Below are 26,235 nucleotides of genomic sequence, written 5' to 3' on the forward strand. Positions count from 1 at the left end.
AGGCGGGACTTTGAGGACAGTGAGTGGATGGGGTAAACAGGAGTTCCTGCTCTGTATAATCCATCTTATCTCCTTGTTCGCTACACACTGATCAAAGGTATAGCTGAGCTGCTGGGCACTGAACAGGCTGAGCTGCTGGGCACTGAACAGGCTGAGCTGCTGGGCACTGGTGAGGCTGCATTGATGGGCACTGGTGAGGCTGCATTGATGGGCACTGATTAGACTGAGCTGATGGGCACTGGTGAGGCTGTATTGGTGGGCACTAGTGGAGCTGAGCTGATGGGCACTAATGAGTACACTCTTCAAATGTGCTTGAAAATTAATGGTTTTCCCTTTTATGAACAAGAAAATAATGACGTTATGCGCTTGGGCTTGTATAATAATGCTGTGGGGCTGGTATGAAATGATTTCCAGAATAAGCGTATATATATCATACAATCATTCCATAAACACATACACTGCATATATCATTTTAAGGAAAATATGCTTATAAAATAATTTACTATTTGCCAATAAAATAAAATAAATATGTCCCCGGATTTCATTTTAAAAATCTGGTCACCTTAGTTTAATGCCGCTTTAAACGTCGCCTCCAGTTTTCTATATAGTCACATAACTACGATAGGAAAACTGCCCACGTAAGCAGTTTGTTGCTTTGTACAGAGCTGGGCTGTATCATGTGTTTCCTCCTGATAACATGCATTCCTTCTCCGTGTCCTCCCTAGGAAACAGAAACTCTGTATAGTCTGTCATATGGTTACGTTTCTTCTCTCCTCTGAGCTCCTGGTTTCACTTTCTATTCTCCGCAGTAATACCATAACAAGCTGCTGCTGTTTCCGTTTCCCCAGAATGATGGCAGGCTGTAAAACCTTTCCCATTCTCTGTCTCCAGCTCTATCTACACACCAGGTCTATGCTGAGAACCTGCAGAAGGATGGCCAGTGCTGCCAATCAGCACAGAGTAAAATCCCAAATGTATGCTGTGGAATCTGTCTGTAATTCTCCCTTCTATTTCACTTTAAAGGACAATGTAAGCCCGGTGTCCTCTGGGACCTCCAATGTCTGGCCATTCCTAGCACAAGGGGGGTATGCTCATTCATTGTGTGTGACTACCAGCCATCGGGTGCAAGCAGCAAGGCTACAGAAGTCTATGGGAAAAGAACTGACTGCCATGGCGCCTGGGATTCAGGTTGTAAAACTCCTCTCGTACTTTCCTGATAACCTTCATGGGTCTCTGCAGAGAGGGTTCCTAATTCTGGATCCACAGCATCACCGTGACTTACAGAATAAATTGGAGGGTCTACTCAGAGAGAACCAGCAGGACATCCAGCTGTGCACCTATACAGGAGAAGAGGGCCGGGTCTGGCAGAGCCGCTGGGAAGTCAATGGACAAGTGAAGGAGGTGGACAGGTCAGAGGTAATGGCAGTGAATGGCCCAATGCCATCTCCATTTGTGGAAATTCTCAGAGATTCTGCTGTGTATTCCTCCCTGCAAGATGTACTGTCTGTGCTGCATGAGGTGAGCTATACAATATAAAGGTATCCCATGTCATTTTATTGTCTCTGTGGACTGCCATTGCATGTAGGTGCAGAGAAGATAGGATTTAGTATCGCACACAATCAGATTCATACTGACACTCACATATTTCTATACACACATTGCCAGGGCTGCCATCAGGGGGGTACAGGCAGTACACCTGTAAGGGGCCCGGAGGTCCCCATGGGCCCGGATGGCAACCCCTTTTTTTTTTTTTTTTTTTTTTAGGGGTCTGGAGGTCCACAGGGGACCGGAGGCCCATAGGGCCCCATATGGCAACTCCCCTTTTTTTTTATTTAAAAAAAATATTTTTTTTTTAATATATTTTTATTTTATTTTTTATTAAAGGGACAATTTTTTTTTTTTTTAGAGGTCCGGAGGTCCCCAGGGGCCTGAAGGCCCCCAGGGCCCCGGGTGGAAACCCCCCCTTTTTTTTATTTTTATTTTTTCTAATATATATTTTATTTTTTATATATTTTTTTATTTATTATATATATATATATATATATATATATATATATATATATATATATATATATATATATATACACACACACACATACATACATATACATGTATATATATTTATTATTATTATTATTATTATTATTATTATTATTATTAAATGGCAACCCCCCTTTTTTTATAAAAAAAAAATTATATTATTTTATTTCTTTTTTTATATATATATATATATATATATATATATATATATATATTATTAAAGGGCTCAGAGGTCCCCAGGGCCCCATGTGGCAAACCCCCTTTTTTATTTGTTATAAATGTTTATTTTTTTATATATATATTTATTTTTTATGTTTTTATTAAAAGGCCCAGAGGTCCCCAAGGCCCTGGATGGCAACCCCCACTTTTTTTTATATATATATATATATATATATATATATATATATACTTTGTTTTAATTAAAGGGACCAGAGGTTTCTTTTTATTATTATTATTATTATTATTATTATTATTATTATTATTATTAAAGGTCCCGGATGGCAACCCCTCTTTTTTGTAATTTTTTCTTATAAAAAAAATAATAATTAGTAAATATATATATATATATATATATATATATATATATATATATATATATACCGGTATTTATTTTTTATTAAAGGGCCCAGAGGTCCCCAGGGCCCCGGATGGCTACCCCCCTTATTTATATATATTTTTCTTTATTTCTTCTTTTTTTTGTAAAGGCCTCCCCCCCCCGCTTCTCAATTCGCAGCAGCCCCCTCCCGGTTCTCTGCTCCAGGGGGCCCATGCCTGAAGCTGTGTAAGGGGCCCCATAATTCCCGATGGCTGCCCTGCACATTGCCCACGGTGGGTCTTTAAGCTGCATTTACATCTAAATGTCACTTGATTGTTTTTTGATGCTTTGTTTTGTGCTGCACACATTTGGCAGCCCGTTCATCTGATGCACCAAAGAAGCTTGTGTGCCTTTTTGAGCATTGAACTTCATGCAGTGTTTAACAGCACATTTTTGTACATTTCTGGAGCCATTAACAATAAATGACACTACAAGCACAACACGTGTTTTGCACATTCACAGGACATTTAGATTTGAATGAACTCTTACAGTGGTTGTAAACCCTTACATATGCACAGTGACGTGACTGGCCTCAGGTGATACACATAGATGAAACAAATCATCCTACATAAGTTGTACCTGTTTATCTGCAGTCTTCTCTTCTCTACATCCATTCAAAGTCCAGAATTTATAATGCTTGTCTGAGCTGTCAGAAAAAAAGAGGCAGAGAGTTGAAGTTACACACTGTCAAGCTCAGTGAGGAGAGCTCTGAGAGCTGATTGGATGGATGGGACACACCCCCCTTCACACAGCACACAGGGACAGAGCTGAGGCTGTCAATTTGGGGGGGGGGGATATAGACACATGCAGCACAGATCAGCCCTCTTCACTCCCTCCTCACAGGATATGAGTGTGCCATTGGCTCCCACTGTTTACAACCAAGCCTATGACAGAGGGGAGACAAGCTGCTGTAGACAGATCAGCACTGTATTGAAAATGGACTCAGGTAAGTGTTTTTTGGGGGCTACTAATGAAAGTTTTTTTTTTTACTTCAATACTAAGAATTTAATAAGGTAAAAAAAATCTTTTCGCCTTTTGAAACACAGTGACAGACCTAACCAAAATAGGGGCTTCTGGAAAGGACTGGGAGCAAGCCTCTTACCCACTGATTATGGCACAGGGAGAGAGAAGATAATTCTCTAATGATTGACCACAACTTAATGGACACTGAGAATGTGGTTTGGATTACTTCAGATGGGACAGTAATATTTATCCACAATATCTCCCAGGAAATATATAAAGACTATTACTGGTTTGTTTGATTCTTAACTATACATGTTCATGGAAAGAACTGGCCACATTGATCTCTCCAATGTAGGTGCCGAACAGTCTGCTACTGGGGTCTTCTGCTTTTGTCTGTTTAACAAGGTGTTCTGTGTTTATATGTAGGATAATGTATAATATACTCTGCTTTACCGTTGTTGCCAGGCAGTCTGTTCACATAGGCTGATTTAAAGCGGGGGTTCACCCTAAAAAAAAATTCTAACATTACATCCAGCATACTAACGACATTTACAGTATGCAGGTCTTTTTTTCGCCGTACATACCGTTATAGTATCAAAATCATAGAATGGAAGTTGAATTGATAAAACAGTGCTAAAATAAAATCAATAAATTATAGTCCAAATCCTCTTAAGAAAGTCCAAAGTGAGAAGTAAGATTTCAAGGGTGATAGGTGATCCTAGGACAGAAATTGTAGTGCACCCTACACCTCTCCCCAGTCTTCACCTTGAACGTGGGTCACACTCCCCCTCAGGGGTTCAAACTCACCACAAGACAAAAAAGGTAAAGCCTTGAACAGCAAATCCTCCAACTCAAACTCTCATCATTTCTCCAGGGATAGCAGGGGTTAATCACAATCAGGGCATATCAAAAACAAAGGTACCACAATAGTGTAAACCTGTTTAATAGTTGCCCCCCCCAAAAAACACATGCACGTACAGAAATCACACTTGTCATGAACATATAAAGGAATAGAGTAAGGTTCACCGATATCCTCCGGACAGAGGGGCCGCGCGCGTGCTGGATAGCACTATGCAGATAGGTCCTGTCTTGGTCAGTGGTGGAACGCAAAACTCTTCCTGGTTACGCCGTTGTAGCCACGCCCTGACGCGTTTCATCACTTCCGACTTCGACAGAGTACATACCGTTATTTTGTGATTTTCTCTCCGGCTTCCAGGTTCTGATTCCCACGGGACTGGGCGTTCCTATTCCTGGGTTAGATGATTGACATCTGGTGAAACAGTTCCCATGTCGCACAAGGCGCGTCACCAGATTTCCGTAAATAGCCGAGCTGCGAGTCGGCGCTATACGGTGCCTGCGCCCGCCGTGTAGAGCTGACTGCGCAGGCGCTGTATAGCGCCGACTCGCAGCTCGGCTATTTACAGAAATCTGGTGACGCGCCTTGTGCGACATGGGAACTGTTTCCCCAGACGTCAATCATCTAACCCAGGGATAGGAACGCCCAGTCCTGCGTGAATCAGAACCCGGAAGCCGGGGAGAAAATCACAATATAACGGTATGTGCGGCGAAAAAAAAAAGACCTGCATACTGTAAATGTCGTTAGTATGCTGGATGTAATGTTAGAATTTTTTTATTAGGTTAAACCCCGCTTTAAGTGCTGCGTTAATTAGCATGTTAATTATATCATTGTCAGCTAGTAGTTGCTAGAGGGGGGAGTAGCCATGAGTCATCCCTACCTCATTATCTAACCAATTGTGTGACGTTTTGGGTAAATATTTGGATTATTGTGTCTGCGGGGGGACTGACATACTTTTCAAGTGTATAAAAAGCCTGTATCCTTGTCCAATAAACATTCCATGTTCCAGTTTGTAACTGAGCTAGTCTCACCTGGTTCTTGGTTACAATATGTGGCTGTAATATCTGATATCTGAAGGTCTAAACTGAAGGAAACAGTGTACTGACAGAAGCACTCAGTGAAGTGTGGGAAGCGGTTCCGTGACAACCACTTCATATAAATAGAAAAAGAAAAAAATAGAAAAACATTAACAAATTTGTTTTTTTGTAGAGCGCCAAAGTGATCCCAGAAGCCGGAAATCTTTTAAAATTTATGGATTTGGGTACCATTCCAGAAAAAGGATCCCATCCTGTCATTGTAATAGAAGGGCTTGATGCTACAGGTATGACACAATGGAAGTACATAAAACAGAAAGTGTAACTATGTATTGTTTGGTTGCTGGCTCACACCAGGAATTGCACTGGAGCGCAAGTGCGTTCCTCAATAATTTAAGTGCAGTGCGTTTTCAGTCCATTTGTTTGAATAGGGTGAAATTGCACCGCACTATAAGTAGTGCATACACTACTTTATAAAACACACTGCAACCGGATTGCATAGTACTTTTGTACCATGCTTTTCGGTGCAGGCAAATGCACTGAGCCCCTGCATTTGTGGTGTTGTTAGTTTTGCATTGACACCTGCTTCAGATCACAAATGCAGTGCGCTTTAACCACTTCAAAACCGCACACCGTCATATGACGTCCAAAAAGGGCGTCATATGACGTCCTGTACTTTGTGCAGTGATATCTGAATGATGCCTGCACTTAGAGGCATCATTCAGATATCATTTTGCTCCGGCGGCGATCCTGTGCACCATAAGAACGATCATATCGGCGGTTCCACCACTTGATCATTCTTATAGGCGGCGGGAGGGGACATCCCCCCCTCCTGCCACCATCTGTGACTCTCCCGTGCCATCGGGGGCCCGGAGAGATAATCGCCGTGTGCCGGATGGGAGGTTATAGAGATGACTGGTGACCAGATGGACACCAGTCATCTCTATGACCGTCGGAGGCCCGGGCGCGATGTGATGACGTCACGCCCGGGTACCCGGAAGTAAATAAACCGCAATTGCGGCTAGTAAGAATGAGATCTGTGAATTTTTTTTTCACAATCTCATTCTTTCCAGCCTGGAGGAGAGATGTGGGGTCTTATTGACCCCGCATCTCTCCTTAAAGAGGACCTGTCACACACTATTCCTATTACAAGGGATGTTTACATTCCCTGTAATAGGAGTAAAAGCGATCAATTTTTTTTTTTTTTAAAAGTGTAAAAATAAAAAAATAAGTAAAATAAAAAAAATAAAAAAAATTAAAACGTCTCTGTCCCCGGTAGCTCGCGCTCAGATACGAGCGCACACGTAAGTCCCACCCACGTATGTAAACGTCGTTCAAACCACACATGTGAGGTGTCGCCGCATGCGTTAGAGCGCGTGCAACAATTCTAGCACAATACCTCCTCTGTAACTCTAAATTGGTAACTTGTAAAATTTTTAAAGCGTCGCCTATGGAGATTTTTAAGTAACGAAGTTTGGCGCCATTCCATGAGTGTGCGCAATTTTAAAGCATGACATGTTAGGTATCTATTTACTCGGCGTAACATCATCTTTCATATTTTACAAAAAAATTGCGCTAAATTTACTGTTTTGTTATTTTTTAATTCATAAAACCATTTTTTTAACAAAAAAAAGCGTTTGAAAAATTATTGCGCAAATAACGTGCAAGATAAAAAGTTCCAATGACCACCATTTTATTCCCTAGGGTGTCTGCTAAAAAAACATATATAATGTTTGGGGTTCTGAGTAATTTTCTAGCAAAAGAATGATGATTTGTACATGTAGGAGAGAAGTGCCAGAATAGGTATGGAGGTGGGTATTAAAGCCCTGTATTGAAGTGGTTAAACACAGTGCGGGAAACGTGCATAGAACACAGGTTTTGGTGTAAACAGGCCCTAAAGCTGAAGTTTGTTCCATGGTTCATCTGATCATCAAAACCTTACATTAAGCTTAGAATGTCTGTAACCCTTACATATACCTAGAGATGTGACTGGCCTCAGGTGATACACAGAAATGAAACAAATCCTTCTACATACGTTGTACCTGTTTATCTGTATCTTCTCTACAGGCAATAAAAATACAGAATTTATAAATCTTGTCTCTTTATAAAAAAAAAAAAAAAAAAACATTATGAAAAAAAAAAAAACTTGTCTGAGCGGTCAGAAAAAAAGGGGGGCAGAGAGCTGAAGTTGCACTCTGCAGAGCTCAGTGAGGAGAGCTGATTGGATGGAAAGGGACACATCTCCCTCCACACACAGCACACAGGAACAAAACTGAGGCTGTCAATCAGCTGGAGCTCTCACCTTTTTTGTCTTGGTGTCAGGAATTGATTGAAGCTGATAGCAGAGGAACGGAGCATCAGACAGAAATTACACTTAGTGCTCTTACACAAGTAAAAGACCAGTACTCACTATAGAGGGATATGCTTAGTTCATTCATGTCTGAGGTTTACAGCCACTTAAAGTATTTATTTGATCATCAAAAAATATATAATCATTTTTCTTTTCTCTAAAGGAAAATCCACTTTGACAGAATCGTTGAAACAGCATCTGAAAGCAGCACTACTTAGATCACCACCAGATTCCATTAGTCGGTGGAGGAAAACCTTTGATGACGAGACGTCACTCATAAAAAGAGCATACTATGCATTAAGTAACTATGTTGCAGCAGTGGACATCGCAAAAGCATCTGAAGTGTCTCCAGTGATTGTAGACAGGTTGGGTAATTTTTATAAAATATCTAAACCCAAGAACAAAAATGTGGTAAATTGCAGCTTACCAGTCCTTCAATGTGATGGCTGCATTAGTTTCCCCCTTCTGGCTTTCCCCCCTTTATTTTCACCTTATTTTCACCTGGTGATCCTTTCAGTAACACATTTCCTAGGGTGACAATCCTTACGGAGTGAATTGTATCTATAGAAGAGACAGATTGTTACCTTAAAACCAGACTACAGAACACCTCCCCCCTTTTTCATAACTTTGGGAAGGTGTTCTCTGGTCTTAAAAGATAGCTATCTAATAACGCTGAGCAAAAGGTAGAGAACATAGAAAGTGATCAGATCAGAAGAGTTCATATGCGTGTCTAATCACCATCTCCACACTGGGGAGAGAGAGCCGTGGAGACTGTGATTAGACGCACATATTTGCAACATACAAGTACGTGCATTATATGAGGGGTTGGCTATTTGTGGGGGGCTTTTTATTCTATTCAATAAACGGAATCATGCTATGAGGCATTTTTCTGTTTTCCTTGTTTGATTTGGAGTCTTGCAGCCGATTGCTCACCCCAGGTTGTGACGAGTGCATCATCCTCTGGGAATTTATACATCGCCTTGCTTTTTTTTTTGTTTGGTGAGTGTGCACCCCGGAGGGGGATTGTCTGTCCCACGTGGTGGATTTGGATCTTGTGGTGGAAGGTGCTTCGCTATCTTTTCCAGTTTTATCACCTTCCTCATATTGCTCTGCACTTTATCAACTTGCTTTATTTATGTGTGGAGTTGGTCATATTTTAAAAAACTTTTTTTTGCCACACTGAAGTACCAACATCAGCGCTGTTTGTGGTTTAGGACTTGGACATTGTGATATATGTTTTTTAAGGTCTCTTTTTACCATTTTTATTTATTGCAATTTATTTTAAACAGCAGCTTAGTTTAACTACAGTACATTCACTTGCCTTCTGTTTACAGAAAAGGTTGTATCACAATCAGGGCCGTCTTTAATATGGTTTGGGCCCTGGGCAAACTTTTTTTTTGTGCCCCCCTCCAGCTTATTTTGGGCCTGGCTGGTTCACATGTATGTGTTTTGGTGGCCCTCATTTGTGCAGGCACAGCAGCCCATTGATTTGAATGGGCTGCCATGCCTTCGTATATATAAAAAATAAAAGAAATAAAGAAATATATATAAAAAAAAACTGTTTATAAAAAAAGGGGAGTTGTCATCCGGGGCCCTGGGGAACTACGGGCCCCTGGGGACCTCCAGACCTCTAAAAAAAAAAAAAAATTGGCCCTTTAATAAAAAATAAAATACAAATATATTTAAAATATATATTTTTTTTATTTAAAAATAAATAAAAAGTTAATAAAAAAAGAAGGGGGGCCTCCCTAAAAAAAAATTGGCCCTTTAATAAAAAATAAAAATATATTACATTTTTTTTTTTTTTTATTTAAAAATAAATAAAAAAAAGGGGGGTTGCCATCTGGGGCCCTCCGGGCCCCTGGGGACCTCCGGACCCCTAAAAAAATAAAAATATATATTTTTTTTTTCAAAGGGGGTTGCTTTGGGCCCCCAACAGTGACAGGGCCCTGGGTAGCTGCCCCTATTTGTCCTATGGTAAAGACGGCCCTGATCACAATTTTTGGTTCCCTCTTACTTACTGGACTTCAGTGTGTAGTTCTGTATACAGCTATATTGTATTCTGCTTCCACTAGGCGCTGGGAGGTGTACAGTAGGCCCCTACGTTACACCTTTGTTAAGTATATGAAGTATAACTTGTTATTTTAGGTGAACAAAATTGCGTTTATAACCACTTTAATTCTGTTTCAAATATTTTATTGAATTTTTTAATTATCAACACAATTCCATTAACAGAGCATATACAATAATATAATAGAAATAGATATTCCATTAACAGAACATGTACAATAGTATAGCTATATATATAGTATAGCTTCATGGCAGCTAATTGACGACAAGTAATTGAAAACCACTTTAATTCATACTCAGCTCAGCTTTATGATCCTTCTAGGTTTTGGCACAGCACAGCTGCCTATGCTATAGCCACAGAAATCGGAGGTAACATTCAGAATCTGCCAGACCACCACCATGTTGTTTACCAATGGCCAGAAGATCTTCTTAAACCCGACCTCGTAATTTTGTTGACTGTCAGTGATGAGGAGCGGATCCGTCGTATTCGCAAGAGGGGACTTCAGGAAACACAGGAAGAAAAAGAGCTTGAGGCCAATAGTATGTTCCGTCATAAGTAAGTGCATATATGAAGAATGAAACACCATCTATAGCAGATTAGAAGAAAGCTAGAGTTTTGAGAACATATAAAACCCTAAAAAAAATAAGTATCACTTTTGTTTAAGACTATTTAGCTCCTGATGGGACAAAGTACAAGTAATCATCTTTGTAGATGTCCAAAAACTATGGCCAGGATTCAGATAGAATGCTCCATCTATCTGCAGGCGTAACATATCTTAGATACATTACGCCGCTATAACTTTGGGCGCAAGTTCCGTATGCAGAAAGAACTTGCGCCCTTAGTTACGGCGGCGTAACGTATGTGTGGCGGCGTAAGCCCGCCTAACTCAAATGGGGATGTTGTGGGCGTGTTTTATTTAAATTTGAGATGACCCCGTGTATTTGACATTTTTTGTGAACGGCGCATGCGCCGTCCGTGAAATATCCCAGTGTGCATTGCTCCAAAGTACGCCGCAAGGACATATTGGATTCGACGTGAACGTAAATGACGTCCAGCCCTATTCGCGAACGACTTACGCAAACGACGTCAAATTTTCAAAACTCGGCGCGGGAACGACATCCATACTTAACATTAGCTACGCCTCATATAGCAGGGGTAACTATACGCCGAAAAAAGCCTAACGTAAACGACGTAAAAAAATGCGCCGGCGGGACGTACGTTTCTGAATCAGCGTAAATACCTCATTAGCATATTCCTCGCGTAACTATACGGAAGCGCCACCTAGCAGCCAAAGTAAATATGCAGCCTAAGATACGACGGTGTAAGACACTTACACCAGTCGGATCTTAGGGAAATCTATGCGTAACTGATTCTCTGAATCAGGCGCATAGATACGACCGCCCGCACTCAGAGATACGACGGCGTATCTGGAGATACGCCGTCGTATCTCCTATCTGAATCCAGCCCATTGTGTCTGTCTTATTTTGTTTGCTCTGCTTCACCCCAAAGCACCTTGTCCCCATGTTGATCCCCTGCCCAGGGTTGGGGGCATCTGTGAGCAGGGGGCTTATTGGAACCTAGAAGCCCCCTTTACATAGTACCCCTACCCATTCACCAAAAAAGTATAAAAGATAATAGAGACAGTACAAAAGTCCTTTATTAAAAAATAAAAAACAACGTAGATCCTTCATCAATCACAGCGCCCACCGCTACTGCTGGATTTGCAAAAAAAAAAAAAAAAAAAGAAGCTTGAATTGCAACAAACGCTTCCCGGGTCTGCCTGCCGGGTGACATTTCTGAAATAGCTATGGGGCAGGGCCACCCGACGACGTCACCTGGTGACACCACCCCCCTGTGACATTGATGACCTGGAATGCACTGGTCAATGATGTCACAGGGGGGTGGTGCCACCAGGTGACGTCGCTGGGTTGCCCCGCCCCTTAGCTATTTAAAAAAAGTCAACCGGCGGGGCAGGCAGATCGCAGGAGCTGTGTGTCGTGATTGACCGGGGGACATTGTTTTTTAATTCATAATAAAGGACTTTATTGTCTCTTTCTTTATTGTCTTTATTTGCTTTTAAACTTTTTTGGTGAATGAGTAGGGGTACTATGTACCCCATACTCATTCACATGGGGGGGAGGGATCTGAGGGTCCCCCAGATTCTGATAAGCCCCCTGCCCGCACCCCCCACAATCACAGCCCATGTTTGTGGGGAAAGAGGCCCTTGTCCCCATCAACATGGGGACAAGGTGCTTTGGAGGAGCCCGCCTGCCCCAAGGAACCCCCCCCCCCCTAGGTTGAGGGCATGTGACCGTATTGTTCAGGGGGGCGCTCACTTGTCTCATCCCTTTTCTGACCTGCCGGGCTGCATGCTCGAATAAGGGTCTGTTATGGATTCTGAGGGGACCCCAACGCGTTTTTTTATCCCAATTTTTTTAATTTTTTTGCCGGCTGACAGCTGATGACTCATCGGTTGTTAAGGGCGCAGCGGTCGGCTTTCTGGCTCACTCTTTAGCAAGGAGCTATACAAAGTGTGTTAAAGTGAGAAAAAAAACTAAAACCGCAAAACACATCAAATGTATCATAACACAACACTTGCGTTTCTATTGCAGCTCTTTTAAAGTCTATTAAACATAAAACTTAATCTGCTATGGGGAAAAAAAGTCCCTGACCCTTTCCAAAAGCGAACTGGCTAAAAAATGCATAGATGTAAACTTGTACCATAGGAAACCATGTTGAATGGACAGTGGTGCATTTCTGCAAACTGCAAATCGCACAAAATAAACACATGAATGTGAATGTAGGGTTACATCTGCCTTATGCCCTGTACACACGACCGATTTTTCAGATTTGTTTATAGCCGCTCCGTCGCGATCGCTCCCCGGAGCTGAAGAACGTGGAGAGCCGCGTGTAAACACGGCTTCCCCGTGCTTCACTGTGGCGGCGCATCGATCGGGTGATCCCCTTTATAGGGGAGACTCGATCGATGACGTCATTCCTACAGCCACACCCCCCTACACTAGTAAACACATACACAGTGATCCCTAAATGTTACAGCGCCCCCTGTGTTTAACTGCCAAACTGCAACTGTCATTTTCACAATAAACAATGCATTATTTGCTGTGAAAATGACAATGGTCCCAAAAATGTGTCAAAATTGTTTGAAGTGTCCGCCATAATGTCGCAGTCACGAAAAAAATCGCTGATCGCCGCCATTACTAGTAAAAAAAATAAAAAATATAAAAATGCAAAAAAACTATCCCCTATTTTGTAAATGCTATAAATTTTGCGCAAACCAACCGATAAACGATTATTGCGATTTTTTTTTACCAAAAATATGTAGAAGAATGCGTATCGGCCTAAACTGAGGAAAAAAAAAATTTATATGTGTTTTTGGGGGATATTTATTACAGCAAAAAGTAAAAAATATTGCATTTTTTCAAAATTGTCGCTCTTTTTTTGTTTATAGCGCAAAAAATAAAAACCGCAGAGGTGATCAAATACCACCAAAAGAAAGCTCTATTTGTGGGGAAAAAAGGACGCCAAAAAAACCTTGGGTCTTTAGCCAGCATATTGGTCCGGGGCTTAAGTGGTTAATGAACAGCTGACACTTATAGAGACTTGCTATGTTTATAGCTCTTTTTGTAAAGGGTTAGTCCAGCCCAAAAGATATTTCAGTTTTTTGTTTGACACTGTAGCATTAAACATTCAAACAGTTTCCAAAATTTCCTGGGGACTTCTGTAGACAGATTTCTACATTTAGCTCCCAGGTCTGCACACCATTGTAGGTGGGTCCACTCTCCTTCTTTGATCAGTAATTTATTTTAAATGAAGAACACACCAGAAAGAATAAGAACACCCAAAACTCTCAAAAAGAGCCTCATGTCACTTAAAGGAACACTAAAGGTTAGTTTTTTATTAGATCAATTGATTGCTGTAAGCAAGAGCATTTTTAATATCACTTACCTCGTTTTTCCTTTTGACCTCCAAAATACAGTAATCCAGGTTTGAAAATGCCATTTCCTGTCACTCCTCTTCTTGCTTTCCACCAGCATCTGAGCCGTTTTGCATGGTGGAAAGCAGAATGTGCTCACCCCCTCCCTATGACTACAGCCCTGCGTGAAGATGCTCTCTTATCCCTCACAGGCATGGAGGCTAAGCCTAATGGGAACTGTAGTTCCCATTAGGCGGTGATGTGGCAAGAATGAATGCGCACCGCAAACCAGGAAGTCAGTTAGAATAATGATTCAGGAGTGACGGAGGTGAATAAAACAGCTCGATTTCAACAGGTATCAAACTAGTTATAATGCAAAACATAACTTTTTACTTTATCAGCTACTGTCAGACTTAAATTTATGAGGAAAATATTTTTGTCTTTACAACCCCTTTAACCTACCCCACTACTACTACTTTTTTTGTGGTTCTATATTAGAAGAGTTATTTTGTGCCAAAACTTTTTTTCTAGTTTTGAGTGGAATCGTTTTCCTATTTCCCACACATACAGCCCAATAAGACCACCAAACATCCAAGACTCCATAGCAAAATAATATCCAATGCATTTTGGGTCCAAACAGACTCCCCTCTTCATTAGGGCTTAAGAATTTTGACTGAGCTCAAATGGTAAGGAGATACCAAATAGATCTGCACCGTTATTTATTGCATGGAACAGGTTCAGTCAGTATTAATGAGTACTGTGTCCCCATTGTTTCCATTTGGACTTTCTCAACTTACTTTCATCGATTATCTTGTAGAGTTGAAGAAGCATACAGAAGAATGGAGGATCCAGTATGTGTAGTTATTGATGCCAGTGCTTCAAGGGAAGCTGTGTTAAAAAACACTTTATCCATTATAAAGAGACACTGCAATATCTAGGTATGCCTTTCTAAAGGATAAACCAGGATTCTGTGAAGATGCCTAAACACCCGATCTAAAGAAGTCTATAATACCAATATGACATTCAATGCAAATGTTCTTCAGCTGTTATTTATCATGCTGGCTTTCAATATGGCCATCTCCAATGTGTGTAGATGACAGGTACCCATAACAGAAATGTAGGGCCAGATTCAGAAAGCTTTTACGCCGGCGTATCTATTGATACGTCACGTAAGTTAAAAGATGCGCCGTCGTATCTATGCGCGGTATTCTGGAACCTAGATACGCCTGAAATCTGGCTTCAGCCGACCGACGTAGGTTGCCGTACGCCGTCGTATTTTGGGTGCATATTTACGCTGGCCACAAGGGGCGCTGCCGTTGATTTACGAGTCGAATATGTAAATGAGCTAGATACGCCAATTCACGAACGTACTTGCACCCACTACGCCGTTTACGTAAGGCTTACGTCCGGCGCAACGTTACCCCTGCTATATGAGGTGCAGGTAATGCAAAGTATGGACGTCGGCACAAGCGTATCTTTTTATGTCGTTTACACAAGTCGTACGTGAATGGGGCTGTGCGTAGGTTATGTTCACGTCACAGGCATTGAGCCGGCGTAACTTGGGGAGAAAATTTGACGTGATACTGAGCATGCGCTGTTCGTTAGTCGCTTCATTTACATGGGGTCACGATTCATTTCCATACAACACGCCCCCTACCAGCCTACTTTGAATTAGGCGGGCTTACGCCGGGCCATATACGCTACGCCGCCGTAACTTAGGGAGCAAGTGCTTTGTGAATACAGGGCCAAATCCACAAAAGGGATACGACGGCGTAACTGCTGTTACGCCGTCGTATCCCTGTTCCTAACTATGGAACTGATCCACAGAATCAGTTTTACATAGTTAGGGAGAAGATCCGGCATGTGTAAGGGACTTACACTGCCGGATCTTAGGATGCAGTACCGCATCCGCCGCTGGGGGCATTTCGTGTCGAAATGCCGCCTCGGGTATGCAAATTAGCACTTACGGAGATCCACGAAGCTTTTCAGCTTCGTTTTTTCTCCGTAAGTTTTAGTTTGCATACGCAAAATTAGGCTGCTTTTTAGGCTGCTTTTACAAGTTGTAAAGTTAGTACACCATGTAAAAGCAGACCTTTCTGTCCAGCGACACAATTTTTTTTTCATTTTTAATTATTTTTTTCCCGCCGTATTTTTTTTTTCCCCGACGCATTTTATTGACCCGTCGCAATCCACAAAGCTCGGCGTAACGTAATTTTGCGCTATGCACGTCGGGAAAATGACGTCACGAGCATGCGCAGTACGGCCGGCGCGGGAGCGCGCCTCATTTAAATGGGAATCGCCCCCATTTGAAGAGGAACGCCTTGCGACGGCGGAATTTAAGTTCTTTGTGGATCGGGCACTTAGGTAGAAATTTTAAGGCAGTGTAACTTAAATGGAAAAATTTACGTTAGGCAAGATCTTTGTGGATTTGGCCCACAGTACTTGCCTCACTAAGTTACGTCGACGTAGTGCATATGAGATGTGCTACGCCCGACTATAGATACGCCGCGGTACGTGAATCTGACCCGTAGTTTTTCAGATAATTTACCAGTGTAAGAATACAAAACCCTAATGATCCAAATGAAATTAAACAATAATTGTAAAAACTGGTAAGCATTTTACTATGTACTACAATACATGTTCTAGATTGGTTTGTTTTTTATTTGTACTCAAAGGTTGATTTTCCAAATATTTTTTTTTTTTATGATTGTGACACCTTATAGTGAAATAACTCGAGACAAAAATTTCTATTTGTTACCTCCTTGACATATGTGTCAGCGTGATTTTTTTTGCATCAGAACTGATTCTCTCCCATACGAGTCAATGAGAACAAAAAAGCAGATTGATATTGTTAGAAGGGGGTCAAATGTTGGTTAGAAGGAAGTCAACTGCAGGTCAAATGTATTAGTCAATGAACTGTTAATGATTTCCATATCTAAAATGTAGGAAAGGTGCAGGTAGAATACACCTGAAAGTAAGCTGTATTTTTCTATCAATACAAGCCCAAAGCTCATCAACACAGGCTCTTGTTGACTTCTATGTGCAACCTCCACTGGTTCAGGCTGACAGATATTGGAATGCTAAGGTAGTGAATGGGGCTGAAAGCGGAGTTCCACCCTAAAGTGGAACTTCCGCTCATCCGATTCCTCCCCCCGGTGCCACAATTGCCACCTTTTGGGGGGGGGGGACAGGATATCTGTCTTTGACAGGTATTCTTTTCCACTTGCGGGAGTCCGGGCCGCAGTCTGTGATGTCACTGCGGGGTTCCCTCCTCCTCCCCCAGCCACCGGCCCAATAGGATAGAGGAGCGGGGCCTCGCACATGCATAGTAGGGTTCCCGGCGTGCAGCCGAAAGGCTACATTACCAGGTTCCTTTACCTGCAATGGCGGCGGCGACAACATCTCTGGACTCCAGGACAGGTATGTGACCTATTATTAAAAGCCAGCAGCTGCAGTATGTGTAGCTGATGGCTTTTAATTTTTTTTGGTCGGAACATCGCTTGAAGTAACAGGCTCAGCTACAGTAAATGCTGCTGGCTACCTTGATCTTAATATGCTGCAGATCAAAGCTTTTTGAAGCTACTGTGTACAGGTGGTTCTCAAAAAATTTGCATATTGTGATAAAGTTCATTATTTTCTGTAATGTACTGATAAACATTAGACTTTCATATATTTTAGATTCATTACACACAACTGAAGTAGTTCAAGCCTTTTTATTGTTTTAATATTGATGATTTTGGCATACAGCTCATGAAAACCCCAAATTCCTATCTAAAAAAATTAGCATATCATGAAAAGGTTCTCTAAACAAGCTCTTAACCTAATCATCTGAATCAACTAATTAACTCTAAACACCTGCAAAAGATTCCTGAGGCTTTTAAAAACTCCCAGCCTGGTTCATTACTCCAAACCGCAATCATGGGTAAGACTGCCGACCTGACTGCTGTCCAGAAGGCCATCATTGACACCCTCAAGCAAGAGGGTAAGACACAGAAAGAAATTTCTGAACGAATAGGCTGTTCCCAGAGTGCTGTATCAAGGCACCTCAGTGGGAAGTCTGTGGGAAGGAAAAAGTGTGGCAGAAAACGCTGCACAACGAGAAGAGGTGACCGGACCCTGAGGAAGATTGTGGAGAAGGACCGATTCCAGACCTTGGGGGACCTGAGGAAGCAGTGGACTGAGTCTGGAGTAGAAACATCCAGAGCCACCGTGTACAGGCGTGTGCAGGAAATGGGCTACAGGTGCCGCATTCCCCAGGTCAAGCCACTTTTGAACCAGAAACAGCGGCAGAAGCGCCTGACCTGGGCTACAGAGAAGCAACACTGGACTGTTGCTCAGTGGTCCAAAGTACTTTTTTCGGATGAAAGCAAATTTTGCATGTCATTCGGTAATCAAGGTGCCAGAGTCTGGAGGAAGACTGGGGAGAGGGAAATGCCAAAATGCCTGAAGTCCAGTGTCAAGTACCCACAGTCAGTGATGGTCTGGGGTGCCATGTCAGCTGCTGGTGTTGGTCCACTGTGTTTTATCAAGGGCAGGGTGAATGCAGCTAGCTATCAGGAGATTTTGGAGCACTTCATGCTTCCATCTGCTGAAAAGCTTTATGGAGATGAAGATTTCATTTTTTAGCATGACCTGGCACCTGCTCACAGTGCCAAAACCACTGGTAAATGGTTTATTGACCTTGGTATTACTGTGCTCAATTGGCCTGCCAACTCTCCTGACCTGAACCCCATAGAGAATCTGTGGGATATTGGGAAGAGAAAGTTGAGAGACGCAAGACCCAACACTCTGGATGAGCTTAAGGCTGCTACCGAAGCATCCTGGGCCTCCATAACACCTCAGCAGTGCCACAGGCTGATTGCCTCCATGCCACGCCGCATTGAAGCAGTCATTTCTGCAAAAGGATTCCCGACCAAGTATTGAGTGCATAACTGAACATAATTTTTTGAAGGTTGACTTTTTTTTTATTAAAAACACTTTTCTTTTATTGGTCAGATGAAATATGCTAATTTTTTGAGATAGGAATTTGGGGTTTTCATGAGCTGTATGCCAAAATCATCAATATTAAAACAATAAAAAGGCTTGAACTACTTCAGTTGTGTGTAATGAATCTAAAATATATGAAAGTCTAATGTTTATCAGTACATTACAGAAAATAATGAACTTTATCACAATATGCTAATTTTTTGAGAACCACCTGTATGTATATATATATATATATATATATATATATATATATATATATATATATAGCTTGATACCCCATACCTATCCTGGTGTTTGAAGATATTAGGAATATCCACTGAGTGATATTCTTCAAGCAGAACTAAAGTCAGATATAAAATAATTACTAATTGGTAGAGTTTCTTGGTGGAGGAGATTAGCACAGTCTGTAAAAAGCTGAATAGTAGAGCTTAGTGCTGAGATGGTATCAGATATTGCATCATCATTGGGTGTTCTATACCTGTAGCTGAAGATTCACAGAAGATTACAAAGCTCAGACTAGAGCAGCACGATTCTGGATAAAATGAGAATCACATCTTTTTTGCTTAGAATAAAGATCACGATTCTCGGAGTAACATCATCTTTTTACAGTATACAAAAAAAATGCGCTAACTTTACTGTTTTTCTTTTTTTAATTAATTGAAGTGTATTTCTTCCAAAAAAATGCATTTGAAAGACCGTTGCGCAGATACAGTGTGACATAAAATATTGCAACAGCCGCCATTTTATTTTCTACGGTCTCTGCTAAAAAAAATATATACAGTATCTCACAAAAGTGAATACATTTTTGTAAATATTTTATTATATCTTTTCATGTGACAACACTGAAGAAATTACACTTTGCTAGTCCATCGGTCTGTTTTCATCGGACAAACCAATCGTATGTACAGGGCTTTAGCCTTACCCTGCACAAAGTTTTCCAACTTGCAGGACCATAATCTAAATGCCAACAGACTGAGAGAGATTGTCACTGGGTGCAGTTAAATAAGCAATTAACACTTTACACCCCAACCTGCCACCAGATAGCTGTGGGCCTTTTCAACCCTTAACAATAAATGCAATGACAATTATGAATTTAAATAAATGGCTGCAACATACACTGTCATCGCAGACAGGTATTTTCAGAAATTTAAACTACAGTAGCACTCCTAATGAGACAGGGATTCTTTAGATTCTGCGTTAGGGCTTTAAAGACTTTTCAAAATATTGTTAAACAAATTTATAGTAAAAAAAATGGTGCAAATAAAATATTTACAGAAAAGAGGTATTACAGAGAAAGGGCTCTTTCACACGAAGCCCCGTAAACCTCCGTTTGCTCAGCGGGGATCGCTCCGTTGATCCCCGCTGAGCCTGCGAATGATAGGGCAGTCCCCGCACACTGTGCAGGGACCGCCATGTCTTTTCTCCGCTCTCCCCTATGGGGGGATCAGATGAACACGGACCGCCTGTCCGTGTTCACCCGATCCGATCCGCAGACAGATGGAAAAATAGGGTTTTCCTCAGTCTGCAGAATCGGAGGCTTGCGTAACCGGGCAAGATTGGGTGTCAGCGGATGTTCATCCGCTGACACCGCAATCTCATAGGGATCAATGTATGTCCCTTTTTCATCCGTACATCAATACAATATAATCAAAAATGTAAAGGTTGCATTCTGGAAACTGTTGAGCATTGAATTTGATGTCCATGGATACTAGATAGGCCTGTCACCCAGGAGGTAGGAGACTGCTATCTCACCTTCTGTATACTATAGCTTAGTCATGCATGACCTCAATTTGTTCGGTATGTTTTTCTCCTTTCAAATATATGCAGTAAAACCTTGGATTGAGAGCATAATTCGTTCCAGAAGCATGCTTGTAATCCAAAGCACTTGTATATCAAAGTGAATTTTCCCATAAGAAATAATGGAAACTCAGATAATTTGTTCCACAACCATTTATTCTTAAGTCTTTTAGTTTATAGTCCATATAAAAAGATTATAGCAATGTTATAAAGTTGTGTAACCATAAAATGTTAATCCAGGAATGGAAGCATAATCCAGCAGGAGCTACAGAGTATAAAAAAGAAGAGAGGAGTCTCTAAGTGTAGTAATATGGTTACATTTAATGAAGGTATAACATTTAGCAACTCACATGGTTGATGAATAAAAGAGGCACATCTAAGTATGCAGGCATCCGGGGTAAAGTGATCCACATAGACCGTCCTCCACACCGTCAGCTCTTACCGCTGTCTGTCTGCAATCGTGACCAGGAAGACTACCCTGCAGTAGAGCGATCTAAAAGCGAGGCTTCAACTGCTCGTGGAAAAGATCACATCAATGGCGGTGAGGAGAATGGTCTCTGTGGACAGCTTTACCCCGGATGCCTGCATACTTAGATGTGCCTCTTTTAATCATCAACCATGTGAGTTGCTAAATGTTGTACCTTCATTAAATGTAACCATATTGCTAAACTTAGAGGCACCTCTCTTCTATTTTATACCTGTGACATGACACTACTCTTATATCAAGATATCGCTTGTATATCAAGTAAAAATGTATTTAAAAATGTTGATTGTCTTGCAAAACGCTCTCAAACCAAGGTTTAACTGTACTTAATATGTGTCTTGGTCCTGTCTGGATTCATGAATTGTGTGTAGATTTTTTAAAACTGACTGAGGCAGAGGTCTCTGAAAGGTCGCTGCAGGCATGGCTGGCTTTACAATGCCCATTAGTCATGGGACAACATTTTACGACACTCTGTTTATTCCTAATGGGTTTGATTGACCTGCAAACCATGGGTGACAGAGCTGAAGAATTTTGTGACTGTTTTACAATGGGTCAATCCCAATTCCCTTTAGAGGGAAGTGATAATCTGTAGATGTTTATGGTTAGCATACGCTGCCATGACTCCCTGCCAGAACCTCAATTGGATATTTACAGCTCTGGTACTGTTCCTAAGTTGAGATAACAGGCTCCAAATCCATCATGGAGACCTAGGTTTTCTGAAAAACATAGCCGACTTTTCGTGTGCCTATTACATGATATCATTACACTCCACACTGTAGTTCTGCTTCAAAGCTCAACTCTGAGAAATCTGAAAATTAGCTACTCGTTTAGTCCAGGGGAGAGAAGAAGCACTTTAACGTTACCCATCCTCTATTACCACAACAGAGTGCTCCCCCCATGCTCTGGTGGTGGACTGTCCCTCAGTGTCACCCCGTCCAGCACAAGGCATTGGTCTTGATAACGTCAGGACCTTAGACTACTAGAGTGTAGGGGAGAAAATGCTACAACTAAATGAGCAATTATCCCTTGCAATGCAGTCTCAGCCCCACTGCATGGGCTAATTTTTAGATTTCCTGGAGTTGGCCTTTGAATCTCATGTGTACAAGCCTTTAGTTTCCATAGAAGCATAAAGCAGCTTAAAGGGGTTGTAAAGGATTTTTTTTTCTTCCCTAAATAGCTTCCTTTACCTTAGTGCAGTCCTCCTTCACTTACCTCATCCTTCGATTTGGCTTTAAAATGTCCTTATTTCTTCTGAGAAATGCTCACTTCCTGTTCTTCTGTCTGTAACTACACACCGTAATGCAAGGCTTTCTCCCTGGTGTGAAGAAAGCCTCTTGAGGGGGGAGGGGGCGAGCAGGGGTATCAGGACGCCCACTAACACACAGCTCCTTTTACTATCTGCAAAGTAGAGAGCGTCCTGACCCTCCTGCTCACCCCCACCCCCCCTCCACACCAGGGAGAAAGCCTCACATTACTGTGTAGAGTTACAGACAGAAGAACAGGAAGTGAGGATTTCTCAGAAGAAATGAGGACATTTAAAAGCAAAATCGAAGGATGAGGTAAGTTAGGGAGGACTGCACTAAGGTAAAGGAAGCTATTTAGGGAAAAAAGAAAATTCTTAACAACAACCCCTTTAAAGACTATGGGCCAGATTCACGAAAGGGATACGACGGCGTATCTGCTGATACGCCGTCGTATCTCTGTTTCTATCTATGCGACTGATTCATAGAATCAGTTACACATAGATATCCCTAAGATCCGACAGGTGTAATAGTTTTACACTGTTGGATATTAGGATGCAGTACCGCGGCCGCCGCTGGGGGGAGTTAGGTTAGGGAGCGTCAGGTATGCAAATTAGCAGTTACGGTGATCCACAAAACTTTTTCCGTCGTTATGTCGACGCAAGTGTTAGTTTGCCGTCGCAAAGATAGGGCACCTTTTACAAAGTGTAAAATTACTACACCATGAAAAAGTATACCCGTCTTTCCCGTGTCGCTTTTGAATTTTTTTTAATTTTTTTTTTTTCCCGGCGCAAGTCTTTTTTTCACGTCGCGATTCACAAAACGTTGGCGCGTTGTAATTTCGCGCAAAGCACGTCGGGGAATTTGCGTCGGGAGCATGCGCAGTATGTCCGGCGCGGGAGCGCGCCTAATTTAAATGGTACCCGCCCCATTTGAATTGGCCCGCCTTGCGCCGGACGGATTTAGGATACACAAAAAAAGAAGACGTTTGGGACTTTGAATGGGATGCGATTTGATGCAAACAGTAGTAAAGTAATAAATGCGTAATAACCAAGCTCAAACTTACCACCCAAACAGCAAGCCACCTTCAACTGTCTAACTGTATGTTAAAAACAGAGGATTGGTTGCACACATTTGCAAATGCATGGATAAGCTACAGGCCACTCCACGGCTCTCTGCGTTTCTGTAGTCCTAACTAAACTGATATAGTTTCCTCAATAGGAGGCATACAAATACTAATGAGTAGATGGAGGACAGGTGACTGGGAGTATGTGTCCCCGCCTCCACCTAAGAATGGTATGGTAGTGAGAAGCATTGGAAAAGACGCATTAGAGTAAATATATAAAAAAATATATCAAAATCTACTCATTAGTATTTGTATGCCTCCTATTGAGGAAACTATATCAGTTTAGTGAGGACTACAGAAACGCAGAGAGCCGTGGAGTGGCCTGTAGCTTATCCATGCATTTGCAAATGTGTGCAACCAATCCTCTGTTTTTAACATACAGTTAGACAGTTGAAGGTGGCTTGCTATTTGGGTGGTAAGTTTGAGCTTGGTTATTACGCATTTATTACTTTACTACTGTTTGCATCAATTCGCATCTCATTCAAAGTCCCAAACTTCTTCTTTTTTTGTTCCAATTTCGGGGATGGAGGCATGTGCTGGTGCGGCAGTCTACATGCCTCATTCAAAGTCCCCAACCATTTCTAGGCGATTTAGGATACACCGCCGCAAATTTCCAGGTAAGTGCTTTGTGGATCGGGCACTTAGACAGAAAATTTGCGGCGGTGTAACCTAAATCGGTTACGTTGCGCTGCGCCCGGGCTACGTGAATCTGGCCCTATGAGACGAGGGTAAAAGCTCTAGAGGGCGAATCCTAAAACAGATCTCACATTGCCTCCTGACAGGAACAGGCTCAGTTTCCTAAACACGAACATATCCATATTCACTCTGTTATTAAAATGTGCATGCAAAAGCATTTTACTTAAATTAAACACTGCAGCAAAAAATCAATTATGTTACCATATCCCCTGTATGCATATCCTTTTATATAAGTTCAGGAAACGGCATACAAATGTATCCTTTGTTGTGAGAGTGAATTGCACTTTCATCTTTTTAAAATAGATATTGTAAAGTAAATTAACAGAAGCACAGGTTTCCCTTGGGCACATAGGGTTTTAAGTAGATGGATTTTATGTAAAGAGGACAATGTATAAAAGGCTAAATGTACAGATACTGTTGCTAAATTTGCTTAACTAAACATGCCTATTTTATAGTTCCACCAATGTAGCCACTTAACCTAAAACTAAGGTGACCAGATTTTTTAAATGAAATCCGGGGACATATTTAATTTTTTTACTAGTAATGGCTGCAATCGGTGACTCTCTGCCTGTCGCCGCCAACGACCTCCTCACAGCCTGTCAAGTCTTGAAGGGGTTGTAAATAATTTTTTTTTCCCCTAAATAGCTTCCTTTACCGTAGTACAGTCCTCCTTCACTTACCTCATCCTTCCATTTTGCTTTTAAATGTCCTTATTTCTTCTGAGAAATGCTCACTTCCTGTTCTTCTGTCTGTAAGTACACGCCGTAGTGCGAGGCTTTCTTCCTGGTGTGGAGAAAGCCTCTTGAGGGGGCGAGCAGGAGTGTCAGGACGCCCACTAACACACAGCTCCTTTCTCTATCTGACTTGCCTGCTCGCCCCCTCCCCCTCAAGAGGCTTTCTCCACACCAGGAAGAAAGCCTCGCATTATGGTGTTGAGTTACAGACAGAAGAACAGGAAGTGAGGATTTCTCAGAAGAAATAAGGACATTTAAAAGAAAAATGGAAATGTTTATATGTTATGTTACCAATTGCACTACCAACCAGAGGGGTAATTAAAGGGTCAGGAACAGGGCTGGATTTACAGAATTCTGGGGACAGTGGGGCCGTCCCTTGGTTTCGAAGGGACACTGATGGCCTCGCGTCTAGACCCAGTTCCTCGTATGGGGGTGCCCGTGGCGGACGGGCGGTGGCAGGGGGTGGATTGATGGAGGCCTTTGAGCCCCCCCCCCTGCCCGGTTCGTGGGCCGGGGCCCCTAATGATTTAACGACCTGCGCGGGCGGCTGCTGGGCCCATTTTATGGGGGCCGGAGCCGTTCGTGAGGCTCATCATTGCCATATTCTCCATAAAGAGCTGACATGGCAGCCCGACCCTACATTACATATTAGACAATAGCACCCCTCTTGGTTGAGACCACATCATGAGACAGCCGTTAGGTGCCCGTTATTTTGCACTGTTTGTCTATGTTTTGTCTGTTCAATAGACCCCCTCAGGATTTTGAAATCTAGGAGACCCTGCGTGGTCGCCATACCTACTTGTTTACAACTTTCTGTTGAACATATGTGTTTTAATTGTTAAAATAATAAACTTGATTATACAAAAAGAAAAATGGAAGGATGAGGTAAGTGAAGGAGGACTGCACTAAGGTAAAGGAAGCTATTTAGGGAGAAAAAGAATGTCCTTTACAACCCCTTTAAACCTCATACACATGATCGGATTTCCATCGGACAAATCAATGTTATTTTTTCTGAAGGGCCTTGGCCGTGAACTTGTTCTGCATACAGACGGCAGAAGTTTTTCAGCCAACATACACAAAACTACATGTTTTTTTAGCTCTTTAGCGCCACCCTTTGGGCAACTTCTGCTAATGTTGTCTGATGGGTAGCATTGGTTCGGAGAATGCGTGTTTGTACTTTGGATTTTAGTCCGACAAACTTGTGTACACACGATCAGATATTCCGACGGAACACATTTGTTGTTGGACAATTTGAGAGCATGGCTATCCAACATTTGTTGTCGGAAATTCCGACAACGATTGTCTGGTGGAGCGTACAGACGGTCGGA

General features: G+C 41.9%; 1 protein-coding gene across 1 annotated transcript; it reads left to right on the top strand.

Annotated features, from left to right (window-relative positions):
* The first annotated feature begins 801 nt into the window (after window positions 1-801).
* CMPK2 (cytidine/uridine monophosphate kinase 2) lies at window positions 802-15,032 on the top strand. The gene is made up of 5 exons (XM_040348650.1): window positions 802-1,518; window positions 5,664-5,775; window positions 8,002-8,203; window positions 10,231-10,464; window positions 14,661-15,032. The coding sequence occupies exons 1-5, from the start codon at window positions 850-852 to the stop codon at window positions 14,779-14,781; spliced, it is 1,338 nt and encodes a 445-aa protein (XP_040204584.1). The 5' UTR covers window positions 802-849; the 3' UTR covers window positions 14,782-15,032.
* Window positions 15,033-26,235: the final 11,203 nt, after the last annotated feature.

The sequence above is a fragment of the Rana temporaria genome, chromosome 4 (genome assembly GCF_905171775.1).
Source record: "Rana temporaria chromosome 4, aRanTem1.1, whole genome shotgun sequence".
In the NCBI taxonomy this organism is placed as follows: Eukaryota; Metazoa; Chordata; class Amphibia; order Anura; family Ranidae; genus Rana; species Rana temporaria.

Bases quoted from the DNA above. Each gene is read 5' to 3' on its own strand.
- CMPK2 (XM_040348650.1), top strand. From the start codon at position 850: ATGATGGCAGGCTGTAAAACCTTTCCCATTCTCTGTCTCCAGCTCTAT. The intron at 1,519-5,663 runs GTGAGCTATACA...GTTTTTTTGTAG, and splicing joins TACTGTCTGTGCTGCATGAG to AGCGCCAAAGTGATCCCAGA. The intron at 8,204-10,230 runs GTTGGGTAATTT...TGATCCTTCTAG, and splicing joins TCTCCAGTGATTGTAGACAG to GTTTTGGCACAGCACAGCTG.